Source organism: Betta splendens, chromosome 13 (assembly GCF_900634795.4).
Source record: "Betta splendens chromosome 13, fBetSpl5.4, whole genome shotgun sequence".
Taxonomy (NCBI): Eukaryota; Metazoa; Chordata; class Actinopteri; order Anabantiformes; family Osphronemidae; genus Betta; species Betta splendens.
Window position 1 is genome coordinate 11165707 of NC_040893.2, and position 15635 is coordinate 11181341.

Here is a 15635-nt window from a genome sequence, read left to right on the forward strand (position 1 = left end):
TCGTTTCTCCCCTACTCTAATGCACACCGCTTCGCCTGAGGCCCAGGACAAATCCCAGTTCCTCACATTACAGCTTCTAAATGCATGGTGGAAATTTCATTTCGAAAATTGCTGCCAAGGTGCAAAAGTCAAGTAGAAATCAAATCACTTTATCAAATTGCTAAGAAGTTCGTTGAAGTGGCAAAACCCAAGGGAAATTATCCCCCACTTCCTGAAATGCCTAAAAATGAGACGTGCAAAAAATTGTGTTTTGACCTTTTGTGGCAAAGCTTCTCAGACAGGAACAATAAATGCAGAGCGTGTCCTAATAGGCCCCTTCTGTCGTTTTAGGCTCCTGTCCGAACTGTTTCCTGGGGCCACTGAGCTGTACGAGAGAGTGGCGGCAAATCGCGAGCAGTGGACCAAAGTATCCCACAAGTTCACCATCCGTGGGTTGCCTAGCAACAACAGCCTGGACTTCCTGGACCAGGAATACGAGCTGCTGCAGTCCCAGGGTGCTTTTGGGAGTGACGACCACTGCCTCAATGGTTGTCTGGATGATGCCGAAGGGGGGAGGGGTCAGTGACAACAGCGGGCTGATGACGTTTGCTGAAGTTTTCTGTGGTCCAATAAGAGGCTGAGGATACCTTTTTAGCGACCTGAGAGGGAGGGGTCTCTCTGCTGTCAATCACTTAGATGCTTAGCAGGCCATGCAGAAAGAACAGGGCAAAGTCTGAAACAAACTGAATTAGACAAGTCATGTGAAAAGAGTGGATCCACCTGAGCCAGTTCAGCGATTAGATACTAAATGTTGATTGTGTCTCTGGTTCTGGAGAGTAGACGGTGGTGACTTTCACTTTTTCAGCAGTTGTACTGGAAAAATAAGTTTCTACCACAAGTTCATTCATACTGTACTGATCCTGATTACGATTGTAAACACACACACACACACGCACACACACGCACACACACACACACACACACACACACACACACACACACACACACACACACACACACACACACACACACACACAATGTGTTTAGAAATACATGACAGAAAAAATCATTCTTATGAAAAAGACTACAACAAGATTAAGTGCTATACTTTCTAAGAACTGTTTCAGAATAGCTTCTGTTGGTTTAAATAGCTCAGCTTCGTTCACACACAACCAGCTGCTGCAGTCCCTCACCTGATGCTTATGAATGCCTGCCGTATGGACCACTCATCTTTCATTCTCTTAATCCTGGGTCAGTGTTCATTTCTCAGACTTTTCCATGAAATAACTCCTGACCACTTTGTTACATCTGAAAACATTTTGCATTCAACTCCTCAACGTATATTTGCTTTATTCATCACCATCACGTTACAAATGGGTTTTATGTGAAATTGTGTGCGTAATAATTCATCTTTCCTCCTATTTGGGCTTTTAATGGACAATTTGACAATCACTGATGAATGGCAGGGTCACAGATCCCTGACCAGACACTCACCCTTTGCATAAAACCTGCGTGTTACAGTCTTAAGTGCAGTACTGTATGTATTTATAAATCAAAAGGCTACTCCCTAAAACCCCTACACTATTTATTTTTTCTAATTATTTCCAATCTCTCCCACCCTTTTTCTCCCTTATTTTCTAGTTCACTGCTTTTCTTATAAACACCACCTTAGACAGAAAGCAACCGAAGCCCTTTAATAGATTCATCTCATTTGTTAGTGTAATTGTGCCAGAGCGTTATATGGAGTGTGTCATTTGGATCTGCCTTATTGCGCATCTTTGCTGCCTTTCTTAGAGCTTTTAATATATGACAATTTAAATAAAGAGTCTGTTTAGTATGTATGGTGTATATTTGTTATTGACATAGTTTGAGTATCAATGTGTTGACTGAATGAACACCTTGTTTAAAAGATGTACATTTGTGAAATAACTATGTGAAACCTCAGATGTCATGCCATTAGAGCTTCTATTTTAAGTTATATATAATCACGAGTTGATATTAATTACATAACTGTAAATCAGTTCAAAGAAGGAACTAGAACTGTAGCCATGACAGAAATTGTTCTTTCTCACGTTTCCTGCGCTCCAAAGAAAACCTTTGGAGAATGACTTGAAGAAAAGTCCGACATTTGGGGGGGTTCGTGTTACAGTTTGTCATATTGTACCTTACAGAATATGCTGCAGAGTTAAGTCATATTAATCACCGAGGAGTTACACAAACAGAGAGGCCTGTAACTGACACGACGGTGAGTAGGCTGAGTGTGCAAGGGCGAGAACTAGTGAGTGAACAAGGGGATGGACGCGTGGGTGTTTGTGAGAGAAAATGAAAAAGAACTGGAGCTTGATTTAGATTTAAATAAAGAAATGTTAAGTATCATTTAGTCTTTAAAGAGCTGATGTTAACAAATTCCTTAAATTACCTCCTCTTATACGCAGCTCTAAAAATGCTAGTGAAGCTAGATGAAAGCAAAAATCATAGGATTTAAATATATAATTTTTCTTTGAAGCGGTCTCATGACGGTGCATTAGGAAGAAAATTTAATTGCTTAGCAAAGAGGTTTGATGTTTGTGTTATACCTACACTGGGATATGCATTAACATGACTGGATGAAATCGTTTGATCTGCCTTGGTCTGCCTCCTGAAACGGAATATTTTTTGCTACAAAGTTTTTTAAAGGGCATACAGATGTGAATACTCACCCTCTTTCTCAAGATCTTTCTCTCGCATGCGGTTTTCGCATTCTTTGTTTTCAAACCATTCTTTAATACATACCTGCCTTTTTCATGTGCAATATGATATGTCTGTGTGATGTTGCACAAATCCCTGTGTAAATACCAATGCCTCTCGTTAAGTTATTACTTTAGGTCTGAATTCTCAGATGTGTTAAATGTTAGCCCACAATGTTGCCATCGAAAATCATTTGTGACAATGTTAATTCTGAAATGCTTTTGAGACTACAGACCTAAAACAGTTTTCTTTACTAAGTGTGTATTTGTCTTTTTATGTTTGTTTTAGAAAGTCAGGGCTATATGTGCCAAGCAAGCATTTTCTACTTCCTGGCCAAGCTGTATAGTGAAACATAGACATAAGTATTTTTGTTCCCCTATGTTGGTGTGACGGTGAGGGCTGATGTCTCTGATTATGACCGGGTCTGAAAATGCAGCCCATCCAGGAAGTCTGATCTCAATCTGTTTCCCATCATCACAGAGCAGCGGGACTCTAACCTGTGATGTAATGCCATTGTAATGATCACCTGTGATATAACTGTTAAAAGTGGAAAAATTATAACTGCTGTAAATATCAGAGTTTTAAAAGAACTTTCTTGATCGTCTGTCATTATTACAATGGGAAGTAATTCAATTCTGTAATGTATTGAAAGTGGTTGCATCCTGTTTCTCTTTTCTATGCCATTTTGGAACAACCCCAGTCATAGACTTTTAGACTTTAGATATGTGTATTTAGGATATACATAAAAACCCAAACTAATGAAATGTATAGTAAATGATGCCTACACTGAAGACTAAATTCAGTTGGCTGTCAGCTATTTGTTTTGTTAAGTTCTGAGTGCTGGTGGTCTTGTTCTATTTCATATGTAATGAACAAGAACATATTTGGCAAATGGATAAAACTTTATTTTATTTTTTTCTTTCTTTCAATAAATCTAGTGAAAAGTACGTGTTGAAGTTGCATATTTGAATGTGAATAACTGAGCCCTGTGATGCTAATATAACCATGACTGTGATATCTGATCCTATTGATCTGCTTCATAGAATGAGCCTATATGACCATGGGCAGATGAACATACTACTAAACATTACATGCCACCACTAACACCCCCTCCCTCCAGAAATTATGTATGATGTGTAATATTTTATAAGTGCATGATACTTGCAGTAAAATTACATCATCATAATGTGCACAGAGGCTTAAAATACAAAGAAGATCAGAGATGACATATTTTACCAATAAGCTGATGCAAATGCAATTAAATAAACATTTGTTTTGATATATATGTCATCCTTTCATTTATTTGCCTGATGATGTGCTTGAGATAATGCCTTTATATTTCAGAGCACATCTGGATCTGATTAAATTTATACTGAAAATAGACAACCATTTCTATGGTTACATTGTTATATGGGAAATTCAACACAGGAGCAGCATCTGACGGGGGAACAATATTATGTTAAACTTGATATCCTAATCTGAATTAAATAGATGTTCTAGTCTACAATAACAACACTGACACAAAATAAAGGCAAAAAAGTGCAAGATAAACCTAAGTCCAAGTTCTCTAAAGGTAATTTGCAGCATCTGGCAAAACAAAACACTAAAATGGCATGATAAAAATATAGTTGCAGCATCATAAGAACATCATACCAACTAAAACGAAAAAAAGCATAGCAACATACAATGTAAACGTTTCAAGGTTAGATTTACACCAACAACACTTTGTACTTTATTATACACATGCAAGTACAAATTATTCCTACCTTTTTTGCAAATTGGAGTAGTGTCCGTTTGTCTGAGGGCTCTGTGATGGACGCAGAAAAGGAGTCTTCTTGTCCACTCCAAGACGTGATAATTTCAATTTACTTCATCTCAAACAACAGACAAACAAAATAAACAAAGCCTGGCTCATCTGTTGCTATGACACTTTGTTCTGATGCTAATGATTGAGCGTCACGATCGCCTCATTCGTACCAGTATCAGGCGGATTTAAGACTGTGTCCGTGTAATTACTAATGTTTTGAATATTAATTTGTAAAACTAAACTTGAAAATGTGCCAGATCACAGTTGGTGACGGTTGTCAGACCAAAGGTTATGACAAGTTGCCTATAAAATGCGTGCGTCATATCACATGACCATTGAGGGTGTGATCATTACTTAACGGAACAGTTTGAATTCAGTTTTGTGAATGCCCGATAAAACAAGAATTTAACATAAGTTAGCGTTGCTCCGCTTCTTCCACTGTATGCTAGGCTAATTAGCTTTCTCAACGCTGTCAACGTAGCAGATGTTTGCTAGATAATTTGTTTTAATAATATGACACTTTATTCATAATTCATCAACTTTTAATGTATAATTTGTAAATGTGTATTTGTAGATTTATTAAACGGTCAGGTGCGGGTGAAGTTGACTTTTTTGGCTAATTATGAATTTCTCGCGTGAGTTGGAGTGCGTGAGCCCTGCGCAATGAGAACTGCAGGTAGTCCGCCATTGCTTTATGATCAACTATCGGGTCTGGCGCTTGGCTGTCAACAATAAACTTGCGGAGACGGGACGCGGAGCTACGAGGTCGAGGAAAGACTCGTCGAGTGCTCCATAAACCAGTAGTCATCCCTGTCCCTCCCCGGAGAACACTTTCATGTGAATACAGAGCCCACGGTCGAGGCAACCATGTCCAATCTGAGCAAAGGCGGCACCAAGAAGGATACCAAAATGAGGATACGGGCCTTTCCTGTAAGTGTACACCGACATAGGTGCGCTGCCTGTCGGCCAGCCGGTGACTCGATCACCGTGGTCCGGGCTGGTGGCTAGCTTAAATGCTAACAGGCTAACTAGCAGTGCAGGAGATATGACTTGCCTATTCGTAAACAAAGTGCAGCCGTGTAATGTGCACTCGCCCCCACTGTTAGAATGGTTTAGGTAGCTGCTCCGTTATAGCACCAGCTCGGTCACAAGTTTATTGGCGTTGTTGTTTTTATTGTTTAACACAAGTTAACTGTAAAGTTCCCAAATGTTAGCTAGTAGACAGCATCTGTCGCGACAGGCGAAGCTAACAGGAGCTTTTGACACTTGTTGTTTTGACTGCTGTAGGTGTTTCTTTATTAAGCCGCATGTCATCGCTGTGTCAGACGTTCGAGTCCGACTCGGTTCTGTTCACTGAAATGACAGTCACTTTACACCTGTTTATGTAAAACTAAGCTGCAGCGTAGCATCACTGTAAAAAGATGCTAACAAAAACCAGACCAGCTAACCTAGTTGTCGGTTTGCAACAGCTGTGGTTGATCAGGGATAGCGAACTCTGTCCCGGTTCTGATATCGTTTCTATGTTACGTTAGTATGAGTTCTGACTCCCCCTCGGCCTCTTCGTATTCTCTTTGTCTGCAAGTCACTAAAAGACCTCGTTTATTAACTGACCCCATTTTGCATAAAGTGAAGTCTGACACTGACTGTTTCATTGTCCACATCCTTCCTTAGGTTTGCCTTTGATAAGTGCGTTCACGTTGTGGTGTATTTCTAGTGGTCTCACAGCTAGCGGGTGTCAAACCTGTGAAGTTATTGTGATCCTGATTTAAATTACATGGCCCAGACCTGACTGAAACTCGCTGCCAGAACAACTTTCTGACATGCATGTGTTTGGGCTTGTATACTGAGAAGAATGACACCTTGTTCTTGTCTAAAGGTGGCACATTTGCATTTTCTTTCTCCATGTGTTTGTCTGAATCCACATAGTATACTGAAGAAAACATATTAAATTTAGATTTGTCAGTATAACAGTGATCACTGCTCTGTAGTGGGCATAATTGCACATTGTTCCCTCTTGGTTGTAAATTTACTTGCCTATTTCTCACCCGGAGTATTGGTTTGTCAGGTTGTTATTATATGCAATAGGAAGGTTTATAACATTTGCATTATTATTTCTGTGGTTTTAATGGACATCATTCAGATCATCACTTAAGCATTTGTTCTTTGGTTTGTACAACTAAGTAGGTGGGCATCCCTGCAGCAACAGTCTTTATGTAGAAAGATGTTTAATCATACAGTGATACAGTTGGTCACTTTTTTCTTTTCTAGATGACAATGGATGAAAAGTATGTCAACAACATCTGGGACCTTCTGAAAAATGCCATCCAAGAGATTCAGAGGAAAAATAACAGCGGCCTCAGCTTTGAGGAACTCTATAGGAATGCCTACACCATGGTGCTTCACAAACATGGAGAGAAGCTGTACACTGGTCTGCGGGAGGTTGTCACTGAACATCTCATTAACAAAGTAAGACTAATTGACATTTTCAGTTAACATGGTTGTAGTGTGTAAATATATTTTGGTGGAACCAGTTAGGATTACACATCCTGTAGTAAACACAGTAGTAAATCTTTATGCATAACTGTGGTTGCATATTTCTGTTCTCAAAGACCTTTGGACATCTTACAATTGCAAAATCTATCATATTACAAATCTGTCAAATCAGACTACAAACTCGTCCAGCTTTACCCACTGCTGATCCACAGGTTGGTTTATTAGAAGATTTAGGTGCAGGGATGGATAGAAAACAAGGATATTTTATCATCACACAAGCCAGAAATAGTCCCTCTTTTTTAATCATACAACTTATGGCTAGACTTGAGCAGAGCTGGAAAAACTTTACATGTAATACAATTTAGTCACAAGACTGTCACAAATTTTATATTTACTTTAGTGTTATTTGGGTAATGCTTGCAGACCGATATGAAAATATACATGAACAGAGTGTGAAGGTAAATTAAGCTGTCAAAACCCATCCATATAGTAAAGACATTTTGTTTTGTATGTAACAGGAGTCTATCAGTACGTTACACTAGGAGGACGACTTGGAGTTTTATGGGAATGCCATTCTAATGGCATTATTGAGATTAATTTGTTTGCAAATGATTGCTAGTATGTTAGAAAAAGCATCAGCAAATCTCTTTCAAAATTTCTGTTTGTAATTTCTGTTTTTGTTACATATAACAAACGGTAATGCTTCTGTGCAGCTTAGAGTTTGCAGATATTCAGTGAGCAATATTTCAGCAGGTTTCAGTTGAATATCTGCCAGATGGTTACAGCATAATTAAATGTACATTCTGAACTTGGCTGGCTTTGTAAATTTGCAATCAGCAGGCAACAGATTAAAAAGGCGATATCTGCCACCTGACTGGGTTTATTATCAAATAATATAGCATACTGAAAACATCTTCAGCAGAGGATTGTATAATGTGGTAGTTTTGCATGTAATCTAAACAAACTGCTAACGGCTCAGAAACCGTGTTTGAACAATGACATTTTTCATTTAAACTGCTACTATGTTGCCCTGTAAGCATATTCCTCTGTAGCAGCCTCTCACCTTTTTCAGTTTGGTGTGTTTTTGGCCAAATAGCTTTCAGTGGTGAATGTTATTTATTCAATAAAGTTGTTTCTGAAATGCTAAATTAAAGCACTAAAGTTGATGTACCACCAGCATCAAAAAGTATTCAAACAGATAAGTGTAACCTCATCCTGTCAGCAACACATAATAATATCTAACTTGGTAATTTAAGAAGGTATTCCTTTTACGATTAAAAGCACTTTTATATCATTTTGAACGTACAGTCAATCTAAATTTATGGACTAGCTTTAACTTCACACTCAACACACAACATCGATAGCTAATAGAAACTGGTGAGTCTGTGAGGGTTTAACTGTCATTTAGAGCAGGGGTGATTTTTCATCTGTGTCCAGAGGGAGAGAACAGGGAGGTTGGTGTGCCCTTAAGAATCTTACTCTACAGAGACACCGGTTTATAGTGCTGAGTCACACTGCAGTGAGACAAGCTGTTGTTTGCCTGACTAGCAGAGAAAAAGTATAACAGCAAAGCTTGATTGCAATATTGCATGACTAAGAAATCCTAAATATAACACTAACACTGCAAATAATCGTCATTATGTCTGTAAGGTGCCTATCTCATGCACTTGTGTTTGACCCTGTCACCCAAAGGTACGGGAAGATGTCCTGAACTCGTTAAACAATAATTTCCTCCAAACATTAAATCAGGCCTGGAATGACCATCAGACAGCAATGGTGATGATCAGAGATATTCTAATGTACATGGTGAGTAGCTCATCTTACCCTAGAGTCTCAAATATCAATTTACATAGTCTGAAGGAAGCTAAATAACAGCAGGTAGTAACAGGTAATAGTGGTCAGTGTTTTGGGAAACATGCATTGATTTAGATATGATTATAGTAAGAATTTCTTCCAACTTTAGGCGATGACAGAAACACATTTTTGGCATGTTTAAGTGAATTTTCTGTGTTTGTTCTACAGGACCGTGTGTATGTACAGCAGAACAATGTAGAGAATGTCTACAACCTGGGTCTTATCATCTTTAGGGATCAGGTGGTTCGCTATGGCTGCATTAGAGACCACCTACGACAGACCCTTCTAGACATGATTGCACGCGAGAGGAAGGGGGAGGTTGTGGACAGGTAGAAATACATCACACACAGGATAGTTCTCAGGATCACTTTAATTTCAGTTGCAGTTTTGTTATCTTTAGTCAGCTAATTGCAGAAAATCAGAATTGTTGAACAGTAATTAGCAGGGTGTGACAAGTACACCTGTTACAAAGTCACAATTTATGTGTACATCACAAAATTTTTTCCCCCACAGTTACTTAGTATGTCTAATGCTTTCTGTGCTTCACTCCTCCAGGGGGGCCATTAGAAATGCCTGCCAAATGTTAATGATTCTTGGCCTTGAAGGAAGGTCTGTTTATGAAGAAGATTTTGAGGCACCTTTCTTAGAAATGTCTGCAGAATTTTTCCAGGTTTGTGAGTCTTTGGCATCTGTTCATTCAGTAGCTGTATGATTAAAAAGCATGAACCTATAACTAAAAGTGTTCACAGCTCATAAATATGTCTTGTTTGCTCTTAGATGGAGAGCCAAAAGTTCCTTGCAGAAAACAGCGCCAGTGTGTACATAAAGAAGGTGGAAGCTAGGATCAATGAGGAGATTGAGCGAGTGATGCATTGCTTAGATAAATCTACAGAGGAGCCCATTGTCAAGGTAGTGGAAAGGGAGCTCATCTCAAAACACATGAAGACCATAGTAGAGATGGAAAACTCAGGCCTGGTCCACATGCTCAAGAATGGCAAAACAGACGGTAAGTGCTAAGATCCTTACGCCTCATTTGGCTGGCGTCTGTAGTTAGTATTTCATCATTTAGAATGAAATCCATGCAAGTAAGTAAGTAAGTGTGCTATTTGCAAAATGCAAACGTATAAAAAGCCCCCAAACAATAATAAAGCCTGTGACGGTCACTGCAGACAATTTATAGTATATTTCATTTTGTCAGCAATGCAGTCATAATGTCACAAAGTAAAACATGAACAGTGTAATGATGCTTAGAGTTTCTGCCTTATGTTAATATTACTACATTGTAATGCTCAAAAGAATTACAGTCCCTCCCTAATTAACTCTGCACAAATAGACCTTATCTTTAGCTGGTCTCAGCTCCTGAGTCATTTTCAGTTGGAAGGTGAAGGTGGAAACACATTTGTGATATTTTGTTTGTCTGTTTGTGTGTCTGTGTACCCATGCATGTCCAACTGCAGATTTAGCATGCATGTACAAGCTGTTCAGCAGAGTTCCCAACGGGCTGAAGACCATGTGTGAGTGTATGAGCTCGTACCTGCGGGAACAAGGCAAAGCTCTTGTGTCAGAAGAGGGAGAAGGAAAGAATCCTGTAGACTATATCCAGGTAAGACGGTGGGTTATCAGGAGGCATTATTTTTGGCTCTTTCATGTGAAGCCTTATGGGAAACGTTCAGTTTCCTTAATAATATAGGAGGCTGTTCATATCATAACAGACATTTTAACTTTTACTGTAACCTTTGAACCACACACTTTTAGTGAACAAGAGGGAGAAAAGACATTAGTCCTAACCTCTAATCTCATTTGAGATTGTGAAATAATTCCCTCTGGCTCAGCGCCCTTTAGGGCACCGTTGCAATCAAAGCCCTGACCATAATGCATTTCCATAACCTCTCAGCAAAGGATAACTGCTCTCCCCTCCCGTGTTTGTGGCTATAAACCATGATTAGCCCTCATCTGCACTGTACTGATTAGCATGCTATAATTCAGGCAGCTGTAAAGAGGGCACTGTATATGAAAGTCTTAGTTCATCTTTCAGTACTTGTGAGGCTGCTGTGTAAAATAGTAGGATGACTCTAGATCCTGTTCATGCTGCCACCTAACAGACTGCAGCCTCTGTGTGTCTGAGATTAACTCCCGTCTGCTGCTGCTACCGTAGGAGCTGTAATTGCTGCGTTAACCCACGGCTATTGGAAGCTGCTGCTGTATCATCCCTCTCCATGTCTACTTCCCTGCAGGGCTTGCTAGACCTGAAGTCCCGATTTGACCGTTTCCTCCAGGAGTCCTTCAATAATGACCGGCTCTTCAAACAAACTATTGCCGGCGACTTTGAGTACTTTCTTAACCTGAACTCTCGTTCTCCAGAGTATCTCTCACTATTCATTGATGACAAACTGAAGAAAGGAGTAAAAGGGGTAAGACTTGATTATTATTCTGTAGTTTTTTAGGATGATGGCGCATGTTACCTTTAATTACCTGCTTATTTTAAGTTTTTATACCGGATTGCAACTTATTCTTTAAAAAAACACATTATTCAAACAAAAGACTTAATTTTATCATGCTCTGAGCTGAGAAGAATGTCTGATATAGGATCTGTCATAATACAATTTTATAATCTAACCAGCTTTATTGTTTTGTTTTATTATACTATTTACTATACTGCAACCTGACAGCCTCCTAGATTTTGCTTCTCTTGCTATAATTACACTAACCTTGTAGTGAAGTGGGTGCTAGCTGAGTAACGATGGAGATAAGTGTGTTTGATATTCTGACCTAACTGCTCTACCTGTATGATAGATGTGAGATGAACTTCTATCTCCACCTTGTTTACTTTGTCCAGCTGACGGAGCAGGAGGTGGAGTCTATACTGGACAAGGCCATGGTGCTGTTCCGCTTCATGCAGGAGAAGGATGTGTTTGAAAGGTACTACAAGCAGCACCTGGCCCGCAGGCTGCTCACTAACAAGAGTGTCTCTGATGACTCTGAAAAAAACATGATCTCAAAGCTCAAGGTGAGTAGTAGTGAAATAGATGCAGCTGCATGAGATTTATACATAAAACTTGTGTATAGGTGGAATTATCTGTTCAGGTACCTGTTTTATTTAAAAATAAATGTACATAGCATGATCTATCGATCTAACTATCAACTTTAATACTACAGTAAACATTAAGCTCAGTGCAATTATAATAAAGGCATTCTTATTTATTCTCACTATCTACGTAACCCAAAATATTTTTTACATTGTGAGAGTAGGTGTGTGTATATTTTTTCTAAATGTGACCTCTCTTCCAAATGCTCAGACGGAGTGCGGCTGTCAGTTCACCTCTAAATTGGAGGGCATGTTCCGGGATATGAGCATCTCCAACACCACCATGGATGAGTTTAGACAACATCTACAGACAACTGGGGTGAGGAGACGCTACACACCACTACTCATTCTGTCAAACGAACCCCCTTGCAATCTGTAATCTGTAAATGGCTGCTTGACTGGCTGAGCATTGCTGTGTGGCTTGCCTACATAAAAACAATTACACCTAGTCCTGGGACTAGATAGTCCTAATTGCTGGCTGTCACTTTCTGGCATGCATCTAATGCATTTAATGCATTCTAATGGAATTAGCAGAGTGATGTTGTGAAGTTTGGAGGCAATCCAAGTAATTATTAGTGCACTTTGTGTAAAGATTTGACTGTAATAATAAAGCTATTCTACATTCTGTTTTATATCACTGCCATTTTTATTTTGTCTTGACATAATTTTGTTTTGTTGTCTTTTTTAGGTTTTGTCTGTTTCATTTCAGTTTTTAATACAATGTAGTGTTAAAGCTAGTCTAGTGAACAACAGCAGTGGGCTTATTGTGTAATTGGAACCTGCTTGTTATTTTTTTCTCCTGCCTTCAGGTCTCACTTGGAGGCGTTGATCTCACTGTGAGAGTCCTGACCACAGGATATTGGCCAACACAATCAGCAACACCAAAGTGCAATATTCCCCCTTCACCGCGACATGCGTTTGAAGTCTTCAGAAGGTTTGTCGTGTCATATACACTTATCCGTTCATTGGTCACAGCAACCAGCAGCAGCCGTAATACAACAGTCCTGTAATTAATGCTCCTGTCATCGAAGTATAGATGATTGGTTCTGGGTCACACTGTGTCAGAAGTGTTATTTCAGCTGTGGTATTTTCATACAGAACTGTTTGAAGGATCATATGTTATTATGCTTAGGCCCCATGGCAACAGATACTATTGGCTTTAGACTGCTTGCTGTATATTGTTTTCAGCTGTTAACCTACTGTGATTCCACCCTGCATGTAGGTTTTACCTTGGTAAGCACAGTGGCAGACAACTCACACTGCAGCACCATATGGGATCTGCAGATCTAAACGCCACCTTCTACGGTCCCATCAAAAAGGTATGTCACTAAGAATATCACTGCATTTTGTCTCCAAGATTTAAAAAACTCAGAATATTAATCAACAGTTCAAAGAAAGAATTGGGTGGTCAAGTATTACAAAAATACTTAATGATTAAATGTCAGTCTAAATATTTAGGTAGAGACATTTTGCATCATTTCCTTACTTCTAACTTGTCAACAGGAGGATGGGTCAGAGGTTGGAGTGGGAGGAGCCCAGGTGACAGGTTCCAACACTAGGAAACACATCCTGCAGGTGTCCACTTTCCAGATGACGATCCTGATGCTTTTCAACAATAGGGAGAAGTCCACTTTTGAGGTACACAATGTAATGTCTTACAGACAGAATTATATTGTTCTCTGGTCATAAACAATTATCAGTGCCAAAAACCACAGACTGCTTGTTGACTTAGAGTGGAGAATTTCAGTTGGAAAACATTTTTTAATAAACATTTGTCCTGCGCTGGTTTTATTCTGTTATTATTGTCCTGAAATGGATCTCTGCACCCGGCAGGAGATCCAGCAAGAGACGGATATTCCAGAAAGGGAGCTGGTTCGAGCGCTGCAGTCTCTGGCCTGTGGGAAGCCTACACAGAGAGTACTCACTAAGGAGCCTAAATCCAAGGAGATTGAGAATGGCCACGTGTTTACAGTCAATGATCAGTTTACTTCTAAACTGCATCGTGTCAAGATCCAGACAGGTAAACTAAAATAAGTTCAAATGACATTTTCCAATTTAAGATGACACAAGAAGTGGTAGTTCCTCCTTATCTGGAATGATTTTTTTGTCCTGTGTGCACGTTCCAGTGGCTGCTAAACAGGGGGAGTCAGACCCAGAGAGGAAGGAGACGAGGCAGAAAGTGGACGACGACAGAAAACATGAAATTGAAGCTGCCATCGTTCGCATCATGAAGTCTAGAAAGAAGATGCAGCACAATGTCCTAGTTGCAGAGGTCAGTCGCAAATGTCTAATGAAACATGGTTTATTAGTAAGAATAATAGGTGTAATGAGGTATAACAGGCACAAAATGGCCTATTGCTGCCCCTAGTGGAGAGTTATGTGATGCAAAATGAATGACACCTGGTTCTCAGTAAGGGAACCAAGCCAAGAGGAACATTCAGTTACACAGAAGAAACGCATCCCTGATTCATGTCCCTGAAATGCATCCCTGGTAATGTGCAGTAACACTTGTTTTCTTTCTCCACAGGTCACGCAGCAGCTTCGAGCACGATTCCTTCCTAGTCCTGTAGTCATCAAGAAGCGCATTGAAGGACTCATTGAGAGGGAATATTTGGCACGAACACCAGAGGATCGCAAAGTATACACTTACGTAGCGTAAAACGTGAATTTGGTGAAAGTTAACATCAAGTTGTGAGCAAAAATGAAAGCCTTTTTGGTGGACTGATATGCATTCGAATGAACTTGGAAGTGCTTTCAGTATTGATTCTGGGAAACACTGGGAAGCTTAATTCTCCTTCCAATAAAATGTGTAGAAATCATGCAACAGATGGGGAAGTTTTCTAGCAAAGTTAGATTTCTTCCACTAAAGTAAAATGAGGGGGATCTAGTTTTGTATTAAATTGAGTTGGCAGAGGGACATGGCCTTTGAGGACTATTGGGTGAACCTGTTTGCCCACAAATGATGCGCCGTTGAGGACGAGCGCAAACATTTTAAAGCAAATGCTACATGGAGACCAAGACAACATTTGAATTCACTCCCCTGTTTTAAATATTGATGTCAATGTGTTATGTTTGTGTTTTGTGGCACAATGATGACTGTACAGGTTGACGAAACACTCTTGGCCTTTTCCTCCCAGAGGATTGATTTTTAGAAGAGGACAAGGTGTAAACTGGTACAGACCTGGGTTACAACAGCAGTAAAATATGTTTTAAGTACTTGAGCAAACATAACAAAGCTTAATTTATGTTGCAAATATGTCTGTTTGAAGCCCTTTCCGATATTTTGGCCAGGTCTGTACTGGTGGTTAGAGAGATCAAGAGCTGTAGCTTCACAGCATGCTTTTATTTAGTGGATCGATCAGGGGAAAGACAAATATAAAAACTCCATCAATGGTGTTTGGTCTCTCGTGACACATTTTTCACTTCCGGCCTGCTGTATGATTGGCCGATGAATCATTTCCTCGCTTAGAACGGAAGGTTCTTTGTGGTGCAGGTTTCAAAGAGGACTTTTTTTTCAATCTTGACTGCATTTTGAACCAGTGGAACCAGTTTAGCACCATGTTCCAATGTGTACAAATTGTAAAATAATTATTGTACTCACTGTGAAGGTGGATTGTACAGGGCCTTGTTTTCATCATATTAAATGTAGAGGTAAAAAAATACGAAGGGTATTTTTTTTCCTTTTTGGTC

At 39.5% G+C, this 15635-nt stretch overlaps 2 protein-coding genes across 4 annotated transcripts in view; both read left to right on the forward strand.

The window, feature by feature from the left end:
- The window catches only part of LOC114868723 (cGMP-dependent 3',5'-cyclic phosphodiesterase), a 96633-nt gene extending 92646 nt beyond the window's left edge, over nucleotides 1–3987 (forward strand). For all 3 annotated transcript variants that reach the window (XM_029172543.3, XM_029172544.3, XM_029172545.3), the window contains one exon: nucleotides 331–3987. In XM_029172543.3, the coding sequence (XP_029028376.1) occupies nucleotides 331–565 (235 nt within the window). In that variant the 3' untranslated portion in view covers nucleotides 566–3987. The remainder of the gene's footprint in view (nucleotides 1–330) is intronic.
- A 1213-nt stretch (nucleotides 3988–5200) lies between these two features.
- cul3b (cullin 3b) lies at nucleotides 5201–15607 on the forward strand. Its single transcript, XM_029172546.3, has 16 exons — nucleotides 5201–5443; nucleotides 6782–6979; nucleotides 8699–8812; nucleotides 9029–9189; nucleotides 9416–9530; nucleotides 9638–9866; nucleotides 10318–10463; nucleotides 11095–11271; nucleotides 11697–11867; nucleotides 12157–12264; nucleotides 12755–12879; nucleotides 13168–13264; nucleotides 13449–13583; nucleotides 13779–13965; nucleotides 14072–14217; nucleotides 14473–15607. Exons 1-16 carry the CDS (start codon nucleotides 5381–5383, stop codon nucleotides 14602–14604), a joined length of 2304 nt encoding a protein of 767 aa, XP_029028379.1. The 5' UTR covers nucleotides 5201–5380; the 3' UTR covers nucleotides 14605–15607.
- The last annotated feature ends 28 nt before the right edge of the window (nucleotides 15608–15635 follow it).